We start from the raw sequence: 23,112 nt of genomic DNA, 5'->3' as shown, positions 1-23,112 counted from the left end.
TACATAAAGGGAAAGTGCACTAAAATTGATCTAATCTAACCTTAAAGCTCAGCATAAATGTGGCTTAAACAGGCGTCTGCATACTTTAATCTAACAGTAACAGGTTTATACAGGGCACAATTCATCATAGGCCACTCTGCAGTAAAAGGACGTGATGGCTATATTTTGTACCAGTAAAAGCCCAACATGTGCAAAATTAAGCCATAACCTCCCAAATTCCCTCGATATAACTCACAGCTGTCACAGTCAGCTTTCTGCTAGTGCTCAATAAAACAGACCCACAACCAGGCTTTGCTTTTCAGTATTTTTATTATAAATAATCCTATTTATTATTGTTTTAGCTGTCAGGAAACAAACAACTTAAACAAGCCACAAAGCAAAATAATAAAAAGATTTTTGTTCATCAGAGCGGAGCTGCACCAAACATAAAAGGAAAAAAACAGAGTATGCAGATCTTTGAAATACAGAAAACAGCAAATGCTGTTGGATGAAAGCCAGTACCATAAATGTAATGCTGCTACTTCAACTAGAAAGTAAAAAATGACAATTACTTTAAAAATACGGCAGATAAAGTACAATCTGACTTTTGTATATTTTGTATAAATAAAAAAAATCTGTTTTTCTTCAGGCCCCTTCCTTTTTCTTAGAGAGACCCTTAAAGCACATTTGTGGTACTTTCAGTACTGTTGTCCTCATTAAAATATCTTTATTATATTTATTACTCATTCATCACATTGAGGTGGCATTTGTGTCCATTGTTCATTTTTTATATGAGAAGAAAAGCACTTCTCTTACAGCCTTTAAAGACAATGATCATATAGAACACATTCAGTGACAATGATGACAAATACGCTCCTGAGTATATCAGCAGATTTTATGATTGCATCGATGATCCCCTTTGCCACTGTTAAAAAGCAAACAAATGACTATAGAACTGTAGAAGCCCTGAAATCTCAGATTGGGGAGCTCAGAATGTCCTTTGGAAGACGCTGTGGTAAAGTCAACTGCGCAAACACTTTTCTCCAAACATTTCTCCAAAAAATTTAAATTAAGGAGTACCTTTGTTCAAGCTTAAACACTTCTGAGAAAACATTAGACCCCCATACAAACACAGATACACACACGATCCATCTCCTGCTGATTTCAAACTGCTGCAGAGCTGAGGTAATCTCCAGTGACACTGATGGATGGCTGGAACGTCAGGAGGAAGTTCTGTTGTATCCGACGCCTAAGTGCTTCTCCAGCCACAGTTCTGCTAACTGCATCGCAGATGCATATGTACTCGCTTTGGACCCGAGGCACATTTTGTATTGCTTGGGCTCTAGATTAGTGTCGCACTGGACAGGATGATAAATATGCACAATTCCGGTTTCTTGCGAGCGGAACGCATTTAGACCAGAGTTAATAACTTTTGTGAACAAGTCTACATCTTCCAATCCCCAACCTTGTATCGACGTGTCAAATCCTCCGGCTTTTAGCAAGTCACTTTTAAATATGCAAGCGATGCCGAAGCCGTAATCTCGCCAGAATCCGGATTTCTTGGTAAAGACAAAGCTATTGTCTTCTGTGTGGCTCCCGGCGTAGACAATTTTAGGATCGTATTGGCTGAAGACGATAGGAAAATAAGCTTGACTTCCTTCGATGGTATTGTCTCTACATCGCTGTAGTGCATCACTATTAAACACCAAGTCTACATCACAGAAAAACAGCAGAGAGCTATTACTAAGCTGAGAGGCACCCATCTCCAGGGCAAAACCTCTAGAAAACTCCCCCGTCATTGGTATTACAGAGAGATCTGCTTTGGGATATTTGTTGTGGTATTCTTTAATCAGATCCAAATGCTTCTCTTTATCTTGGTTGCTGCTGTTGTCGACCAGTACGACGATCAGTTTCACATTCTGGTTTGAAATAAGGCAGGTCTTCTCATAGTTGTCCATGAAGCGCACAAATGTATCATAGCGGCCTGTGAGAGGCACAAGCAAGTGAACCTTCTTCTGACCATTTTCTCGCATCTCCTTGGCAGACTCTGGAAACTGGAACGGGGAAAAGATCTTAAGCGAATTCCCAAGAAATGAGAAAGACTGAGAGTCACTATTGATAGCCTCAACTAACTCAGCCACATCCAGCTCCTCAGCCTCCTGAAAAAGAGGTCTGCTGAAGGACTGCTGCAGGTAGACGTGTCTCCGAACCGGCACCGTCACTTTCCGCCCCTTGTGCCTCTTGTAGAGAAGCAGAAGATCCAGAATGTACTCAGCACCATATAAAGGGTTCAGCCTTCTGTAGCCATACTGAATTTCTTTAAAGTCTATAACCCGACCTCTGGCTTTGGAGTTCTCGTTGATCATCTCCATCACCTGGAGCACCGTGTCCTCCAACGCAACGTGAAGCGCTCTCCCGATGCCCTGCCTGGGCATCTGCTTCTCGCTAGTAGAGTACAGGTACCTGCGTGTGAGGAACTCCCACTCCAGGACATCTCCTCGTTCGGTCGGCTGGTAGCGGGTGTAGGAGGGTGGTGCCCCAAGCTGCTGGTCCTCCCACTGCACCTCCGTGTTGCTGAGGTGACTCATGGTAATGCTCTCGCGATGCAGCTGGATGGTGCGGTAGCGCAGCTGGGAGATTTGCCGGCTCAGCATGTAATTGTGGAGCCGGTACTGGTAAGCTGGGCGCTTGTTGGGGTGCAAGGTGATGGCATTGTGAATCTTGCTGCTGTGAAGCTCCTCGATAAAACCTTTCTTGTGCTCGTAGTTTTCGTAGAACAGCTGCTGCATCTGCAAACAGGGAGAAAAAGAGAGAAGGAATAGCATGATTAGATTAGTTTGTTCCTGATTCTTAAAAGAATGAAGAAAGTGATTAATGAAACTTAAATCTAGTTTTCATAAACAGTTCACTGTCATTTTATATGTATCAAATGATATGGGTGTTAAAGATATAAAATGGGTATAAATTAGGGTTACTCATGGATGATATGGACGATATAAAAACTCATTTATCAATATACTTAGAAGAAATGGCCATATTAGATAGATGCTATTTAATATGATGAAAACCTTAAAGTATAATATAAAAGTAGCAGTTTTAGTTGAATATTTACAAGTTAACAGTACACATTCATCAGTGTTAAGTGTCATCCAAAAAAAAAAAGCAAAACATTTTCACACAAAAAGCTCATCCATGTAATTTTTTTGTTAATAAATCGCACATAAATAGCAGGTAACTTTTGGAAGCAGGTGCGATATTACAATATTATAATATTTTATACCCTGTATAAGACAAGTTTCTAATATATGAATATTTTCCAGCCCTAGTATAAGACAACTGTAAGATAACATTAGATTTAAAAATTGATAAAAAGAAGCCCTTAAAGATCACACAAATTCACCCATTGACAAATAAGTGTACCAGATACAACAGTGTGCAGGAGTTTTACTTAATACTCAGCAAATTACAAGCTGGTTTGTCCAACTCCCAAATCCCAAAGACCTCAGTCTGCATATAATGATTTTTGACTGTGGGGGGAGACAAATGCATGCAGATTGCTATGGTGCACTTGTATAGGACCTTAGATGTGAACAATGCTAACAATGTCTCAATGTAGCCCTTTGACAAGGATCCAGAATAAAATACAATTTTAACACCCACTTTTTCGATTCAGTTTAAAAACAGAAAATGCAAAAACTAAAAAACAGCAGTTCCTAATATGATGTTAACTTTACATTGTTTCTAAATGCCATGTAAAGGATTATAGATGTCTCAAACCCTTAAAATAACTGTACAGAACTGCTAAAAAAAGCTTGTATATATACAATATGGGTCAGACAGGGATTAAGCCTAGTCATAGACTATATTTTCCTTTCAGTGGAAAATCTTTATTAAAAATGCTGTGTACTCCAAGATTAGGAATTATCCCTGTCTGAGAAACTGCCCGTATATGTATTAGGACACTCGCTCAAGGACATTTTAAATAAATAGATCATATTTGATCTGATTATATTAAAGTGCTTATAAGGATAGTAAAGATTTTGCTGTGAGGATTTGACTGCATTAATTGACAAGAGCATCGCCACCCTATCTCACAACCCCATCTCCCAACTCATCCCAAAAAGATTTGGATGGAACACCATTATTCCAGAGAAATTTATTCCACATTTCCACTGCTCCACAGATCAATTAGGGAGTAACTAAACACCTCTATAGCCCACACCTGGCATTAGGCACAGTGCCAATATGTTTATTTTTATTCCACTGGCAATACCTTTTTACAGGGACTAGACAAGCAGTGTCTGCATTTGCAACATGTAGTGTATTTCCTGAAATCCTCTTCAAATATCCTCACAAAATAAAATAGTCTCATGCCCAGCCTGAGGTACGACAGTCACGTTTAGAGTAGATGAAAACGTGTTTTAAAGCAGATGCTGCACTACTGGTATCCTAATATATTAGTTTCTTATCTCAGAATCCAGAACCTCTAAAACTCTCAGGCAAGCTAAACAAATACACTGATATCCCCGGAGCAGGCCTAGCCTTTTCTACTGCGGCTCAGAAAGCAGCTCAGCAATTCGCTTCCCATTCGCTCTGCAGCTCACTGCTTTAAGTGCTAACGCTCGCTCATGTAAACAAGGTGCTCTGCATTGCCGAGAGTGTGCTGAAGCCTGATTTAAAAGTGTCTATTCTATTTTCAAACTTCAGGAAACAAACTTTGCCGACACAGTGGGTTTATTGTTGCAAAAGTTCCAGCCGATTCAAGCTGCATCTTTGGGTAGTTAAGCTAATAGTAGTAATGCTGTGTTGCATTGCAATGCATCTGCATGAGTTTTTAATCTAGAGATGCACTGAATTGTCGGCAACCAAAAACAACACCAAAGATGGTAAAAGAAGTCTTTCTGGTGTTCTTATGAATAAGTGGAAAGACCAAACAATTTATACTGACTCAATGACTCATTTATTTAAGTCCAATTGCAATGTTTACACTTCAAACTCCACACTGGTTTCTTGTGAAAGGGAGCTGAGAGTGAGAGCCAAATGACAGACAAATGGCAGGTTTAAGTTCATTTTCTAGGAGTGTGTCATATCGCATTGTACGCAATAATATCAGGAACAGTTTTGAATATTGTATACGATATTATCCCCTTATCGTGCCACATCACCCACCCCTAATTATCACATCAGGGTACTACTTTTTTACTGTTTTTAGCAAAAGACAAATTCACACTGTTCTCATTTTTAATTATAAATCTATCAGATTTTATCTGTCCAGTATTATTTATTTTACTTTAATCCAGGATATATGGAGATATTTGCAGTGCATTATTAGTATCACAACATTCTGGATCACTGACTTCTAGAGGTGTGCCAAAAAATCGATTCACATAAGAATCTTGATTCTCATTTACTACGATTCAGAATCGATTTAAAATGTCCCAAAATCGATTCTGAGGGGCGGGTTTTGGACTGATTTTGGGCTGGGTATTTTTGTTGGACCTGGCAACCCGCTTGTCCCTTCAAACCGAGGTCTTCCAGACCCACACAGAGCGTAGTAGGTGTTTGAGAATCACCGGTAAGATGGCAGAACAAGCACTATATTACATTAGATTAACGTGTAGTTTCAATGTTTTATGGCAGAATGCTTCATAACAAGCATAAAAAAGATCGCTAGTAGTTAGTTTCAGTAACTGTTAGCTAGCTAACAAGCTAACTTTCCAGTTCCACCTTAAATAACGCTACAGGTGGCTGCGGGCTGCAGCATTTAAGGCGGAACGGAAAAATAACAATAAGCTAATCAGAGCTCATTTCAGCTCCTCATCACAGAGGAATTAAGGAATGGACAATATGAATTAATTTCTCCACCTCCTGCCCCCTTTCTGAAGAAATACAACGACCTTAAATTAACTAGTTAATCAGCAGCTGCTCCTGAACTTTAGCGCTCCACTGCTATCATCACATCAGCCCAGCAGCGTCACCTACACACCACCGCTAGTAGCCTGGTAATAAAGCAGTGTTATTTATTATTTATTTATTGTTCATTAACGTCATTGTGATATCCCAGTGATTCCTCTGTCACTGAGGACCCACATTCCTGCACATTTTATTGTTTTTGTAACACATTACTTGCTCCAGGACCAGTGTATATTATGGAGGGTTTTTTTTTCAATAAGATTCATAAGCCAGAAGCAGAAATTTTTATAATTCAAATCGTTTTGAATCAAAAATCGATTTTGAATCGAATCGTGGCCCCCAAAATCGGAATCGAATCGTGAGATAGTAATCGATTCCCACCCCTACTGACTTCTGTTAAAAATCGGATAAAATTCTTGTATTTTTAATATCTCAGTTAGGGGTGTGCCATATTATATCGTATGCAATCATAAAATTTAATTTTCATTTTGTTGCAGTAGTGTATTCTTGATTTTTTTTTTTTTAATTCTATGTTTAGTAATATCACCAAGAGTATCGTTATCGTGAAAATAACAAAAAATATTGTGATATTATTTTAAGGCTATATTGCCCACCCCTACTCTGTTCACAAAATAAAATTAAATAAGCATTCACCATAATTCATCACACTCAGAATCAGTTTACTACCTCTTTAGAAACTGAAGTCTGGCCTTTCTTGGCAAGTGTCACGTCCCATTGGCTCTACTGTGAGTCTCTTTGAGTCTCTGTGGTCTCGATACGCGTTTAATTTAATGTAGTATTATCAACATTGTGGAAAGCGCATTGTGCTACCTAAAATTAAATGCTATTTAATGATTCTGCACATGTTCAGACCCAGAATTTTAAATGTTTCGTGTTTTTCCATGCTAATTCTGATTTTTTACAATCTGAGCTTTCTATCATTATTAGCTTGAGGGTTGTAAAACTGTAAACTGCGATTCACATATAAATCAATACAAAAGTGAAAAAAAAAATTATGCCCCATCACCTCAGCCATCTTATGTTTACCCTGATATAGGAATTTACACAAACTGAATAGATTTATGCTTCTGCTAGGAGCATGTTTTTAGCCTGTCAAAATATCCTATCTACTGGTTTATTTAGGCATCTTGACCTATAAATATCTACACTATGGTAGCAAGTTTTGACAGGGTAGCCATAAAATTCTGAAGGAGTGTCAGCAGGCCACCGCTGCAATATATAGCTATGTAGCAGAAACACTGTATTGTTCTTTATTGGTATGTCTGCTGAGATGTTGATGGTGTGTTCACTAAATATTAAATTGTAGTTTTGCTTTTCCTTCAAAAAAACAAGAAAACAATCACTGTATTGAATATTCAGCCTTCCACCATATGTTTCATTTTGTTTGGTCTCAGTTTTAACTTAGCATTACTAATTAAATCTAACCTAACTAAAGTTATTAGTCCTTAGTTACTGTTTTTTTAGTCGTCTCACACATCTAACTTTAAACCACTACAAATGGCTCACAGTACGAGAATAATTAGCCTATCTCCATTTCACATTTTCCAAGGAATTCCCAAAAGAAATGCAGCATCAAATCTGTAACAGACAAAACTTTCACCTATTGTATTAAAACAACAAAACTAAAGCTGAGGGATTTCATTCTGAAGCTGTGCTCTTAAGGTTCAGTGATATTGGCTTAAGGAAGCATGCACTACTGATCCCAGGTCAGTTCTTTCTTGTTTAAAGATTAGTACTGTGGCTTTTGAGTCCTTTTAGAGCAGGGGTGAGGTCATGTTGAGACATTCCTTGGCCCTAAAGTAATTCTTCCATTTTCACACCGCTGTTCCAGACATTAGCAAGCACATTCTCTCCGCAGATTCCTCCTGTGAGCTGAGGACCACTCATCTACTTTCCGTTCTCAGATGAAGTAAATGTAGTCGGAGCTTAGAGTTTAATTAATAAAAACCTAGAGCAAAGAACATGACTATTTACACATGAATTAAACAGACATTTAATGTTACTAAAGTGAACAAAAGATTTTATGGCAAACTGAATATATTGTTATTTATTATTAGACAAAAAAAAAACACATTTTTTAAGTTTTTAGCAAAAAAATGGCAAGATTGAATACTTTACATGTGACTCATTTATCAAGCATCTCTGATCTAAGTTCACCTCTCATTAGCTGTACAGTAGAATTTAGTTTAAAACTTTAACTGATTCAGAATCAGCATTAATACTGTGAGTTTGATAAATATTGGCCAATGACATTTTGTTTGGAAAGCAAGAAAAAAATGCATTTAGGTCTATTTAATTTGCATTTAGTGCAATTGAGAAAATAACTAAAATTATTTATAAACAGAACTAAAATGAATCCGAGGGGGGGGGGGGCAAAGGGAAGTCAGATTCTGACAGAGAGCTAGAATTAGTCACAGCACCTGGTAAAGCAGCTTGCCAAATTCATAACTAACATTCTATAAATTCGCAGCCCGCATAGACGATGACGACAGGATGTAGTAAAGTTCTTTAGTCTGCTTACTAAACTGCAGCGTGAAACCAAAACTGATCAGACCAAATGTATAATACATGTATATAGGGTTGGGCGATATGGCCCCTTAAATAATATCACAATATTTCATGGTGTTTTCACGATAACCCTTGGCGATATGACAAAAAACACTGAATAAAAAAACAACAACATGAAATTTAAATTGTATTATTGCATGCATATTATATGGCACACCCCTAATCCAGAATGTCATGATACCAATAATACACTCTAAATATCTCCATATATCCAGAATTAAAGTAAAATAAATGATGCTAGACAGATATAATCTGTCTATAGTAGATATATAAATAGGGAAATTAGAACAGTGTGATTTTTTGTTGTTGCAAAAAATTAGGGTGATAATTAGGGGTGGGTGATATCATACCTGTCAAGTCTCCCGTTTTGGCCGGGAAACTACCGTATTTTACTCCTCTTTCCCGCCGTCCTCCCGTATTAGTATTTTCCCGTAAATTTCCCGTATTATACTAAATAAAAAAATATATAGGCCACAGCGACAATGCACTGACCGCTGTGTGTCTCTTAACCAATCGTGGTGCCGGTTCAAGGAGAAAGTCCCGCCTTTCAGGAGAAACAGCCAATCAGCTAGCTGGTTTTGCGGAGCGCAGTTTGGTGTGCGGGAAGCCCCGCCCCTCCCCTCGCTGTGAGTTCAGGCAGCTAGTCGGAGCAGCTGTCGTTAAAACTAATCTGGATATACGGAGATTTTTCTAAAAGAAAGGTAATTAACCATGTAAACTGTGATGAGATTGTTTCTGATAGCTGGTTAAAAAGACTCTTCTCTGAATCAAAACATAAATTAAACCCACTGTGTGTTTAATAAAATACAGCTTGTGACTCAGTTAGCTTAACTTTAGAATTAGCTAGATAGATATTCAGGGTTTGAGAAAAATCTACACATATATATATATATATATATATATATATATATATATATATATATATATATATATATATATATAATGCCCTGCCCTGATGTGCCTGATCAGCCAATAACTATCATTTCCAAACTCTATTAGTTCAGGGCTAGTTTTAGGGTTTGTTAGAATTTGTTTAAATCTCAAGTATTGTGGTAATGTATTATAATGTAATGTAATGTATTATTTAGAAGGGGTAGAAGAGATGGTTGAGCTGGAGAGAGAGAAAATGTGGAGAGGGCTGAAATTAACTGAACTGATCAGGAGTGGAGGCCCCTGTGTAGGCCCCTTAGGACTATTATTTACTTATGGAATATATCTGATCCATGTCCTTTTTGTAAATTTGTGCACCCTTCAATTTCAATTTTAAATCTATTAAATAAAAAAAATATATATATAATTTTTTTCCCTCGTTTGGGCTGTTGGGGCGGCGGAAAAAATCCCTTATTTTTAAGTCCAAAACTTGACAGGTATGGGTGATATGGCACAATATTTTAGGGTATAATATTAATCAGGATATTCAAAAATCTTGGCGATATTATTGCGTACGATACGATATGAAACACACCTACATGTATACAATGTAACAAATACATTAACCTTTTATGTAATATATTTTGCAGATTTGGCTCTGAACAATCTGTATATTCTACATACAGGGAGCTATTACAGCTCAATCTGCTTGCATGTTCATCACTAAAATGGGAAAAAAATAAACACACCAGCAGAATACCACAAATGGAGGATTTTAATGGGTGCTAATCTGGCACCTGGTGCTCATTTCCTTAATTGCCTGTCCTCTCTAACCTAACTTATTTCACTCTAATTATCTAACCCTATTTATCTGGCAAAACTCGTTATAGTTCTGCAGGTTGGTGAGCCACTCCAAGCTTAATGAATCTGTGTGACAGCAGGTGGTTCAGATAAAGGCCCAAGTGATGACCCTTTCAGCTACTGCAGGAAAAGGGGTCCTTTCAGGACTGTAATTTTAGGCACACTGAAGCTTTACGATGACACTAATTCATACAGCCTGCAGTAGTTAGGCCCATAGGTTATAATCAGTGACTGTGGCTGTTGTGCACTTAAAGGGAAAAAACACAATTATGCCTGAAACAACTGAAGGTAGAAGAGGAAGAGGATGACCGTCAACAGGTTGGATGGATATAGACAGAATCATGAACAAGCTATTAATAAACTTTCAGACACAAATAGAGGCCAGACATTAGGTCTAAATGATTGTGCTGCTTGCTCATTGCTTTACTGAGCAACTTCTGCTGTGAATTAGCCTTCCTGCTATACTGAAATATACAGCTCTAGAAAAAAATAAGAGACGACTTCATTTTCTGAATCAGTTTTTCTGATTTTGCTATGTATTTGCTATGTAAAATGTAAAATGTTTGAGTAAAATTAACATTGTTCTTTTATTCTATAAACTACGAACAACATTTCTTCCAAATTCCAAATAAAATATTGTCATTTAAAGCATTTATTTGCAAAAAATGAGAAATGGCTGAAATAACAAAAAAAGATGCAGATCTTTCAGCCCTCAAATAAGGCAAAGAAAACAAGATCATATTCATAAAGTTTTAAAAGTTCACAAATCAATATTTGGTGGAATAACCCTGGTCTTTAATCACAGTTTTTATGCATCTTGACATGTTCTCCTCCACCAGTCCTCCACACACTGCTTTTGGATAACTTTATGCAACTCTTGGTGCAAAAATTGTAGCAGTTCAGCTTGGTTTTGATGGCTTGTGATCATCCATATTTCTCTTGATTATATTCCAGAGGTTTTTAATTTGGTAAAATCAAAGAAACTCGTCATTTTAAGTGGTCTCTTATTTTTTTCTAAGCTGTATGCTATTTTTAAATAGTATAAAGTATGACACTGTTCAATTTTTTATCAGACTTTTTTTAATATTTAACTTTTTAATATGAGTGTTATTCATGCTCTCCTTCTATCTCCAGTGTTGTGTTTTACTTCAATTCCCCAAATCCTTCATGACTGAAAAAAACTCCACACGTTTCCTGGACGTCTCCACTCTGCCAATCAAGAACTGAATCAACCCCAACACTCAGTGCTTAATGGGTTTCAGCTGGGACTCATTACTAATGATCTGTATCACCTGTGTCTAATTCCTTCGTATATATAAGCCTGTTTGTTTGTCATGCTTATTGTGAAGTATTGTCACTGTTATCAGTTGATGTATGTTGTATTGCTGTGTATATATCTTTTAAAAGTGAAAAAGGAAGTGACAGTCTTGTCAGTAAAAAAAAAATGAAATGTAGCAAATGTATTGCAAGAACCATTTGGCTTAAGTGAAAGCTATAATTTGCTCAGAGTAGTAGGAATGTCAGTATATCTCTGACACAAAAGGCCAGGCTGCACTAACCTTCATGAAAGCAGAACAAGAAATGAATAGATGAACAGAACTTGTTGCGCATCTCACAGTCATTTGTTGTTTTTCTTTTCTGATATCTGTCCTGTTTTTACAACAACAGTTCTCAAAATGAAGTCTAAGGAAAACAGCACTGCAGTTTGGCATATACCCTATTCCGTTCTGTTCTGCTTCCGTTTATTTACAGTAAGCTTAGATGGCTAGCACGGTTAGTGGGTAATGCTAATACTGCTCCAGTAGTGCTAGCTGGGGTTAGAAGCAGGCTACAGCCGATAATACTCACCTGTGAATGGCCAAATAGCTAGCGCTTAGGTAATGCTAATACTGCTGGAGCACTAAACTGAAATTCCTGTATGAAGCTGCACTATAGCAATGTGGCTTTACTGCTCCTTACAACCTGACTGAAAAAAATCATACATAAGGAGCACTGGATTAAAAGGCGCACTGTATTTTATAGTCCGGAAAAAACAGTAAATCTTCTGTCACCAATTATTAGCAAAGGCACCGAAAAAGGAACTTTAGGGTTGGACAGTATCCACTTTATTTTACATTGTATGTTATTGCTGAGGGCAAGGAGTTGTATAAGCTGTGCAAGGAATTTAAATGTTTTATATTTACATGGCTTCTGTACCAACACATCCTAAGTTATTTAAAAAATGAATAACAAATAATCAAATTCAAAAAGTTCACTTTGCTCACAGGGTGACAATTCAAACTCTTACTGGGATGTTTATGCGTAGAACAAAGAGAAATCTGATCAATGCTTCTGATAAATAATTCATTATCACAGTATATATATACTCTGTTGCAGACTGACAAAAAAAAAACAGTATCAGCGAAGATAAGTTCATTTTATCTAATCAATAGTTCAACATATGACATTGTTTACATGTTTGTTTTGCTATCTCAAATTTCCTTAAAGCTCCTGTGAATAACCTTTAAAATAGGTGTAACTACATACACCATGCTGTTTACACCATACTTACTCTGATTTATGTGATAGCTCTGTTTAAGTTGTCTGAAATGGTACACTGCTTGTGCTACACAAGCTGATATTGTGATCTTTGTCTGAGGATGACAACAAACCTGGCACAAACATATGGCTATTTCAGTGGCAGACTCTGCCTCTCTAAAATGCTCTTTTTATACCCAGCCCTGTGAGTTAGATGTGTTTGCATTCACATCTCTTCTCAATCAATGTGTTCTCTTTCTTTTTCTGATTCTCTACACTGTAAAATAAATACTGAAGACAGTCTGTTTTATTTACATTGATTTGCCTTTAATGTAGCATACCAACATTTTTGAAATGGGGCTTGTATATTAAATGCCCTTTGCTAAAGCAAGCATGAGATATTCACTGATAAGGAATCACAGACTGTGTATAGCTGGACAGAGCATCGTCTCTCAAAAGTAAAGCCACTAGAGGTCGGGCGCCCCCTGCTGTTCGGTTTCAGAAAGCTGTGTAACCCCACCCATCCCCATAGGATTCAAAGGCAAAACAGACAACTTTCAATCACGTTTTTTTCTAATATACTGTAATTCTACCTCCATTATTTAAATGCAACAGCTAGTGTAATCTCTGCTTATATTGTTACATTTTTATATCCCCACAGAACTCGTTTTTTAAAACGTTGTTTAGCTCTATTCAAAAAGGTGTGGTTATTGTAAAAGGACTGGTTATGGGCGGGACCAATAACAGACCATCAGCTCTGCTCTGCAGCCTGTGACCTTGAGGCAGGGGTTAGTAAAATGAGTAGGCTGTCTCTCCACAGTCTTTCTCCCTCCTCTGGTCTCTACTGCACAGACTCGGGTTTTAGGATCGCCAACATGGCGGAAGATTTTGGCTTAATTTTCATTAAATGAATGGGATCAGTGACACGGCGTCCATCTTTTTTACAGTCTCTGTAAGGAATGGTTAGATATTCTATTTAAGTGATTATTTGTTGTGTCTTGATGTGATACAAAATGTATAGAGAATTTTGGTGCAGGAGAAGTCCACACTAAATCAATAAAGAGTTAGACATTCTTCAATTATGAATGCTTCAGGCAGGTACCTCAGCACTATAGAGCTGCCTACAAAAACAGAGACATCTAGACAACAGCTTTTACTATAAGAATATAAATCTTTCGTCTTGCTGAAAATACTGCTATCAATACATTGTTATATTTCATATTTGAGGACCACCCAATTAGTGTCTTTGTCAAATCCATGTCTTAAGATCTTCTTATAAGACCTGTCTCAGCAGGAGAAGCCATATTGATTGTTTTGCAGCACCGTGCTGCTTCTGTCTGTGAATAAATAAGCATCCTGCCTTAGATAAAATCTATTACTGTTCGTAAGGTAGAAAAATCGAAGAAGCTCTTTCTTCATTTCATACTATTTAAGGTATATAAATATAAATATAGAACGCACATCAGTCTTAGTGCTCACAAATCAGTGACTGAATAGACAGTAGACTAAATAGACTAGAGTTGCACGGTGTACCGAAGGTTAGATTCTTTTTCGATACTACGTCATCACAAACGATTCGGTTCTTTAGCGTTCGATGCTTTTGATACTGTATATAGCCCAGTCACTAGCTTCAAATGAGTCAAATTAGTAGGCGCGATTTGATTCAGTTCATAAGAAAACTGATTCACACCGCAGCAGTCGGTGTGGCAGGATTCAGATAAACTTAGTGTTCTGAACAAATGAATCGATTCACGCGCAAGCCAGCAGAACAGCAGCGAGTGTAGAATGGCGACGGCTAAAATAACAGATGTCTCTCGTCCGCGACTTGTGGACAAAACGGGCGCGAGGAGTGAAGTGTGGGAAAATAGTCTGAGATGTAGGCATCTGTTTTTTATTTATATTTTTATTTTTAAATTAAATAACGAAAATAACGAAAACTGAAAGTGAAACTAAACTACTTTATTTATTAGCGCTGTTTTCACTCCCGCAGTTGTACAGCGGGGGGTGTTGTGCCGATTCTGTCCGCGAAGCGGGAGTCGGATTCAGTAGCGGATTCGGCACAAGCGCGGCGGCACCTCGCGGTCCGCGGTGTTAGTTGTAAGCGCTCGCGCTAGCCGCAAAATACGACAGAAAACACTGAGGGAGCTGCAGACTTATGTGTGGGACTAGAATATGAGCACGAGGAGATCAAAGAGAACCTTTACCTGTGAGTAGCTCACATCAGAACACGCAAATCTCTCTCTCTCTCACTCTCGCTGTGTCTCTTTCTCTGTTTCTCTCTCGCACGTGAACGCCTCCGCGTTTGACCTGCAGCACTGTGTTTAGCTGTTCTTAAAAATCATTTTAATTAAATAATAGTTCTATGCTTCTATGTTAGTGTTATTTAACATAATAGCAGACAAGCACCCTGATCTCTACAAAGAGCTGAGAAGTCGACAGGTTAGTGGAGTTAGTCAAGATACACTCTGTCTGTACCTTTACTAAGATTTACTAGCGACTGCTTATTAAAAACGGTAAACGGTTGATTAATAAAACGGAGCAGTGAGTGTTAAAATGAACATAACATTGTAATGTTCTTCTGTCTCTTTATTTTCCTTATTCAGAACTTAACTTCTGCCCGCCCGTCAGGTTCACATAGTCAGGCTACCTCTGGTTTTAGTTTTAGTTTTTAGGAAGTGTTGTTTCATTTTAGAATAAAAACGTTTGCACCTATTGTTCAGTGTTCAATCCAGTTCAGTCAAAAATAAACATTTTATGTTCAGATATTTTTATTGTTTTTTTTTTTCTTCCAAGTATCGTTTTGGTATCGAGAATCGTGATACTACAGTTGGTATCGGTATCGAAGTCAAAATTTTGGTATCGTGACAACCCTAAAATAGACTAAACAGACATAAGGCTGGTCGTATTTTTGTATTTTGTAGGCAGGAAGTCTGGTTCACAATTTCCCTCCCTTTTCTCTTTGAAATGATGGTTCATTAGGTTTAAGGCAGTCCTTTATAACAGTTATCATAACAGTTCTAAGCCTTGATACTCTATCACTGTTCACAGAAAATCATCTCCAAGGCTTTAGGGAACCATGCAGGTTCCCGGTATCCATAAATCCTCTAAAGTATAAAACTACTGGAACTCAGTTTTCACAGCCTTTTGTAAAAAAGAGGTATACCTCCCCATATTGCTGACACTTTTTGTTTCATGCCTGCTTTCCAAGGATTTTCCCTAGTTTGAGCAAAACTCACTAAACAACCGTTCACGTCCACGTCAAAGTAAATCATTAAAACCAGTGGATTAAGTAGGGTTTGGCCTACAATTGCAGACAACAGTTGCAGACAATGTAACTATAAAACACATGCACTTTGATGTGGTTTTAGTAGAGATACCCAAGGTAAAATGTATCGCCAATAAAAGTTTTCCAAGAGTGCATCCCTAGGGGTAGGGTGTCCCGATTTTTGCCAGGCTGGAGGGTTAGGGGCGTGTTAGAGCTACATGACCCTTCAAACAGAAGTTTTTCACAGGCACACTCAAAACAGAGGGTTATGAGAATTACTGACAAGATGGCAGCACAAGTGACCAAAGAAACCCACAATTTAGAATATTTTACTTGTTAAACATTATGATAACCACTACATTATCATATTTTAATGTGTAGATTCTATGTTTTATGTCAATTTCCAATTTATGTCAATTAAAAAGCATGAAAACCACTAGTAGTTCTTCTCAGTCGCTAGCTATAGCTAACTTTTTCATTCCACCTTAAATGGTGCAAGAGTTGGCAGAGGCTGCAGCATTTGAGGTGTAACCCAAAAAAAGAAAATTAAAAGTCAATAAAAGCTCATTTTGGCTCCCCATCACAGATAAATTAAGAAATGAACAATAACAATTTATTGATGCACCATCTCCCCCCTTTCTCAAGACATAAAATGCCCTAAAGTTAGTAAAACTAGTAAATGAGCAGCCAGGTTGCTGAAGTATGCTAAAGTGTTATAGCTATATCTGTATCAGGTGCTTGAAGGATGCTTGAAGGATCAGGTGCTTTAAGGACAATTTCAGGGTTAAACTTGAAGAAAAAAAAAGACTAGGGGTACAAAACAGGAATGGAATTGAGCCTAGACTTTAAAACTTGCTTTAAACACAGGTTCACAAATTAGTGTTCTTGTACTAAATTAACTACATCTATACAGTCCATATGTTCCGTAATGTATGTAGATGTGTGCTCCTAAAATTATGCACTGATGTTGAATGGTATGCTGGCAGTAGGTAGCTACATCTAACAGGTTAAAACAAGTTCAGACCTAAACATGCACTTTATCCTGATTGGTGTGAGCTTGCTGTAAGCTTCTTTACTTTTTTTGACATGTTACCTTTTTGTGCACACACAAGCTAAAAGTGTCAGAACAGAGTAGGTAGAGGACGTGGAGAGCGAACACAAATGTGAGATCATAAATGTATTAAACAGAAATAAACCAATATAAACACATAACAAGGAAAATACACAGACTGGGTAACTATGAGAATTACAGAATACACAAAGACTGAAAACAAAGTTAAAGCTACAACCTAACAAACGCAAAACGTACAAGAACCGACAAACTAACACTGAAAACAAAGGGCTATATATACACACACAGAAGGGGACAGTAAACAGGAAACACCTGAGGACAGTTAATGAGGGGGCAGGGCTACAAATGAACACAGATGGGAGCACTGAAGGCATGGGTGGAGACAAGAAGGACACAGAGAGGGCCATGTGCTTAGGCATAGACTGTGTATAGCTGGACAGAGCATCGTCTCTCAAAAGTGAAGCTGTATAACCCCACCCATCCCCATAGTTTTCAATGGCAAAACAGACAACTTTCAATCACGTTTTTTCCACTATATATTGTAATTCTACTTCCATTATTTAAATGCAACAGCTAGTGTAACCTCTGCTTATATTCAAATTTTTATATCCCCACAGCTCTATTCGAAAAACGGCTGGTTATGGGCGGGACCAAAACAGACCGTCAGCTCCGCTCTGCTCTGCAGCCTGTGACCGCGAGGCAGCCCTCAGGGGCGGGTTTATGTAAATGAGTAGGCTGTCTCTCCACAGTCTTTCTCCCTCCTCTGTGCTCTACTGCGCAGACTCGGGTATCAGGATCGCCAACATGGCACAAGATTTTGGCTTCATTTTCACTGAATGAATGGGAACTGAGACACAATGTCAATCTTTTTTTACAGTCTTTGTGCTTAGGAAAGGTAAATAAACAAACAGGAGAGAATGAAAAACGGGAGTAAAAAGTAAGATATTGACATGAAATGTAGTGTCAGGGTTAAAGTAAAAAGGCACAAAACTCTTTTAGTATAGAAAGAAATTACACTTACTTTGTTAATGTGCATAACAAAGGTTGGGCTGGTGCTGTATGTTAACCACACCAACTATAAAAATGTGAATCATAAAACAAGTGCCGGACTAAAGCTGACAGCACTAACATAACTACACACCAACTGAGATAACAGCCAGTGCTATTTAAGATATTTTCTCTGGCTGCTGGTGTTGAGATTGATCTGGGGGAAGATAATCAGCTGTGTGGGGAGAGAATTATCAGCTCTCTCAGACATGGATGAGTTAGAAACCAGTGGGACCTGAGATTAGTGAAGGCAGAGAAATTCATTTGAGCATGCAGGCTTTTGAAGGCTCAGTCTGTGGAGGGGATCTGGACCTTCCTCACTGGCTGCTGGAGGTTTGAGTCTGAGGAGCAGTGAGAATAAATTGAGTTCATAAAGTCTTACTCGAGTTTCTCTTTTAAGTCTGTTGTACATCAAATGTATCATTTACAGCCATTTCGGAGTGAGATAACACAACAGAAATTGACGTGCCGCAAAACCATCCGCATGCCCGCTCCGCTCCAACAGCGCCTGCCTGCTGCTCGAGTACAAAGGGCTTCCAACAGGCTGAGAGCGATGCTTTTCCCGTCTCCAATTTTACAGCTCAAAGCCACAGACAAGTAAACTCATCAAAGTGCTGCTGAGTGTAAACCCCTGTTTGAGAGACGGGAGGAAGCTATATCACAATAACCCTCTGCACACACTCTCTCAAATATTACCCGTCACTCATTCAATATATAGTCTTCACTGCAAAGCACAAAATGTGCATTTTATATAGATGGATTCCTGAATGAGAATGGCGTATGATGTGTACCAGGAGGACCAGAGTCAGTTCACAATTTTGCCAGTTCTTATTCACATACAGAGTTATAAACTGGTCAGCTAAACTGTGTACGTTTGAGCAAAGAAATGTGGTGATCTCCAGCCAAAAAAGGACTGAAATTGTCATTCTATAGAACTGTAAGGGTACTGTACAATACTGAAAATAGTTCTAGGATTTGCTGTGAAAGCTTTCACACCTACCTTGTTGCTCTGGACCTTCTGATTTTGAGTTTGGTCTGAACCAAAATAGCTGTTGTAAAAGGTGCAGCAAACCAGTATGGACAGAAGGGTTCAGCCAAACTTTCAGCAAAACTACACTAATCTGAAGACTGTTTGCCAAAAAAAGTAAAAAAGCTTTTTCTGTATTCAGGCGATAAGTGAAAAGACATTTGTTTTAAGTAATATTTCAGTGTTTACATATTCTCACTGATTATAAAAAGCCTGATGAAACCCAAATTAAATCATGAGCTCTGCATGATTTGTGTTCTTACTTTTAAAAACAAATCAACTTTTGCCAGTAAAATAAGATCATAAATCATTGCATTTACTAAAGAATCTCTGAAGAATTCTTTTCTTAACGAGTATGAGCAACTCTGCTTTAAAAACTTCTAGCTACCACATTATCAGGAATAATCTATACGGTAAGTTATTATACCATCCCATTAGTATAATTTTTCCAACCCGTATTGATTTTCGCAAAGCCTCATTTCATTGCACATTAGAGTGTTATGCGAGGCACTAATGTGCAATTAGTGGCAGAAGTTGGAGGAGTGCTAAAATAGGTGGCAGAAGTTGTGGAAACACTGTTAATGGAGTTGTAATGCACTTGCACACCAGGAAATGATGTGTTTGGTGGACCAATTGAGGCCAGCGATTTTAAAAATTCATTTTACTGGATGTTCATCAGGCTAATTTGACAGAATGAATGCAAACTGTCAAACGGTGATATACAGCATATATAATAAAAATAAAAAAACATCACATAAAACCCTGACTGTGACGCAGACAGTAAAACAAGATACATCAAAACACTTGCTGCTGGCTGATTTGTATTAATGCAGACAGTGTGTGAAATCATAGCCTGTTTCAGACTGCTTTGAAATCTAAAAGGAGTCGCAAGTTCAGAAGCTGTCAGAGACGCAGTATAAGGCCAGCTCGCATTAATATGAAATCCTTTATATCACTCAATTTGCTTAATAAAAGAGAAATAAAGAAATAATATGCCTTGATTTTTCTATGTCATGGTTAGTCAGTTCACTGAGCAGAGGTGAGTGTAGAAATGTTAAACAGGCATTCACTAGAATGAGGAAAAGTAAATTAAAATGACCACTCTTAATGAAATCCCTTTCTTTGAAGCCACTGGACATGAAGAAATGAAAATACGTGCGGCCAGTGTGCTTTATTGCCTTTTCGGGGAGAGGCAATATCCATCAGAGTGAAAAGCAAGAGAACTGAACAAGTAATAGTACAGGTGATGGTGGGGTATTACACATTGTACACTCTGTGCTGGGCATTTCTTGGCATTTCCCCAAAGACTGAGCAGGAATGGTAAATGCATGGGCAGAGATGAATCGTATATATGGGCTGGCTGGGCCACTCAGGCAGTCTTTGAGGCAATTTCTGCTGCTCAGTTAATCCAACCTCTCCCATGTTCAGGCCTAGCGAGAGCTACTTAATCAGCTTTGAGTCCACACAGTTTGCTTTGGGCATTAGAGCATATCATAACAGAGGCCATAATTCAGTTGGAGGGCCTGTGGGAGGACAGCAGCTTCCTGCATCTAAAAGCATTTTTCCAGCTTCAGCACACCTGGGAATTGCACAGACCATTGGAAAGCGCCAGCGCTCCCTGAACTCTTCTTGCATACATTAAAACAGCTTTAGAGGCAGTGAGCCTTGCCAATCTCTATTTTTGAGCTTTGTAGCTAGTAGACCCTTTGAGACGACTTCACAGGTGGATCACAAGCTCAGGCAGGCAGGCTTTTAAAGCACGGTGAGTTCTGCCATCAAGGTCTGAAAAGAAAAGCATTCTGTCAAAGGCAGTGATGGTGTTAAAAATACATAATTTTTACATAATAAGCCAAAACAAATATTCTCCAAGGTCTTTGTACGTTTCTATTCTCTGATTCTCTTCCAAGGCAGTGAAGAGATTATGGCTCTATGGATATAATGTTTAACATGGTGGAGGAACAGTGGATGAATGATGCTACAGCTGAGGTCACACTAGGCTTACTTAACTAGGTTTCTAGGCTTCCATCTAATGTTATGGGGTTTGCCGCAATTAATGTATTATCCATTTTCCCCCTATTTTTACTGTTTATTGCAGTTTATCTTAAGTTAGCCAGCATGCTAATTCGCAAGATACTTCCTGAGCTGCCCAACTATGTCAGTTATGCAGATTTATACTTAAACTCAGTACTCAATTCTGAAAAATAAGGCATAGCCTGTGCTGCAGTGCATACTTGTGTTCCAAGTAGGTAATTAATCTGGAACGCTTCCACAAGTTGGAAATCCTACTTGAATTGTCAGGAAAGCCTCACCAACCTTTCCATAATTAAAGATGGCTACACTGCACATCAACAGTAGTAAAAAGAGTAGAATTATAGAGTTAATAAGCACTTGTCATTAAAACTAACAAAATCAAACACACAGTACTTTCCAACTTCTATCTGTGGACACACAAAAACTGTACTATACAATGTTATCAACTGGAATGGCTAACAATGCTAACCTGGGAGAATGCAAAAAATGATAACTTGAGACATACTGCACATACTCAATGTCCAAAGATTAGAACACCCACATTTATCAGTTAATGTTTACCATTTAAGCTCTTCATGGCCTGTGAATAACCTGAAATGGTACAAAATCCAGTGAACCCAGAATAAGAGGTTTTACAGGTAAAGATCACACTACAAAAAACATTTCAGCTATTTTTAGGTCTTTCCGGGGGAAAAAATGGTCATAAAGCACCTGCTTACGCTCTGCGCTGACGTATTATTTGTTACAGGTTTCATACTAAATGTTCTTTCACTTTAAAAATCCCTTCCTCTCAGTCTGACTGCCTACAGGCTAAACAGGCTTACAGTCTTCTACTTCATCAAATGCAGAGAAGTCAGTACTTCCTCTTCTCAGAAAGGCCATAGTGGTTCAACAGCAAGCATCCTGGCATGTTACTAAAGAAAAATATGATAAGGTAACTCTATTTTAGGCTGCATTTATTTGTAGAAAGCTCAAAGGTTATTTATTTAATTGGCCAGTAGTTCATTTTTATACCATATAAAGTCTTATTTATATCTACGTCACTGAAAATAGCGTTTTGGAACGCAGTTGAGACGCAAAGCAGAACAGCCTAACCACTTCCCTTAAGACTAACAACCCTCTACGTTCTCTTGAAAACCACAACAAAGAGAAACTAGCTGTGCTGGAAAGCCTGACCTCATGAAGTTGTAGTAAGAGGTGCAAACAAACAATAACATATTATTAAATAAAGAGAGCAAAGTTTATAATAAAGTCCAACATTTTACAAGGCAAAACAGAAGCCTTATGTTAACCATGTGCAAAAGTGGTGTTGATTTCTTATGGATGTCGTGTGATGTAGACCAAGGGCCCTATTTTAGTGAGCAATAGGCAAACCATCAACTGTGCACCGTACAGCTTGATTTAGGGCGTGTCAGTGTGTCTTTGCAATCGCAACGACAGGAAAATTATGTCTTGCATGTTCCAAAATGTATAAATTATCTTAACTAATCATGGCTGTGTTTTGAGCACAATATGAAATAAACAAACCAGTGTGTTACTTGCCTCATATTCCCTTTAAGAGCCAGGTGTGCTCTGACTTTTTAATGTGAAGGTTGGGTTTGTTTACTTCTCTGTGTACGTGTGTGTGCGTAACGAGCGGAGCGTACATGTGTTGAGTGCATGGCACACCTCAGATGACAACCACTCACTGTTCACATGAGTGGTCACCTGTGTTTTCTGTTGCCAAGAAATGGGAAATGAGGTTAGAAGTAGTTAGTGTGTTAGAGGTGTTAAGAGAGTAAGTGCTCTTTGAAGAGCTCTGTCTTCAGGAGTTTCTATAGATACTATACTGGCATGCCTGCCAAATGAAATGAAGTTGACCAGACAATTAGAGATTAAATATCTTGGATTTAAATATTAAGTGCTAATCTTGTGTGACTAAGGTGAGTCTGAGCTCATATA

The 23,112-nt window shown here is 38.1% G+C and overlaps 1 protein-coding gene across 1 annotated transcript in view; it reads right to left on the bottom strand.

The window, feature by feature from the left end:
• Window positions 1-290: 290 nt before the first annotated feature.
• The window catches only part of chsy3 (chondroitin sulfate synthase 3), a 72,337-nt gene continuing 49,515 nt past the window's right edge, over window positions 291-23,112 (bottom strand). The window contains exon 3 of the mRNA XM_015606676.3: window positions 291-2,768. Coding sequence (XP_015462162.2) covers window positions 1,200-2,768 — 1,569 coding nt within the window. The 3' untranslated portion in view covers window positions 291-1,199. The remainder of the gene's footprint in view (window positions 2,769-23,112) is intronic.

The sequence above is a fragment of the Astyanax mexicanus genome, chromosome 20 (assembly GCF_023375975.1).
Source record: "Astyanax mexicanus isolate ESR-SI-001 chromosome 20, AstMex3_surface, whole genome shotgun sequence".
Classification (NCBI taxonomy): Eukaryota; Metazoa; Chordata; class Actinopteri; order Characiformes; family Acestrorhamphidae; genus Astyanax; species Astyanax mexicanus.
Note: the sequence above shows the minus strand (reverse complement) of the source record. Positions and strands in the feature narration are given on the sequence as shown.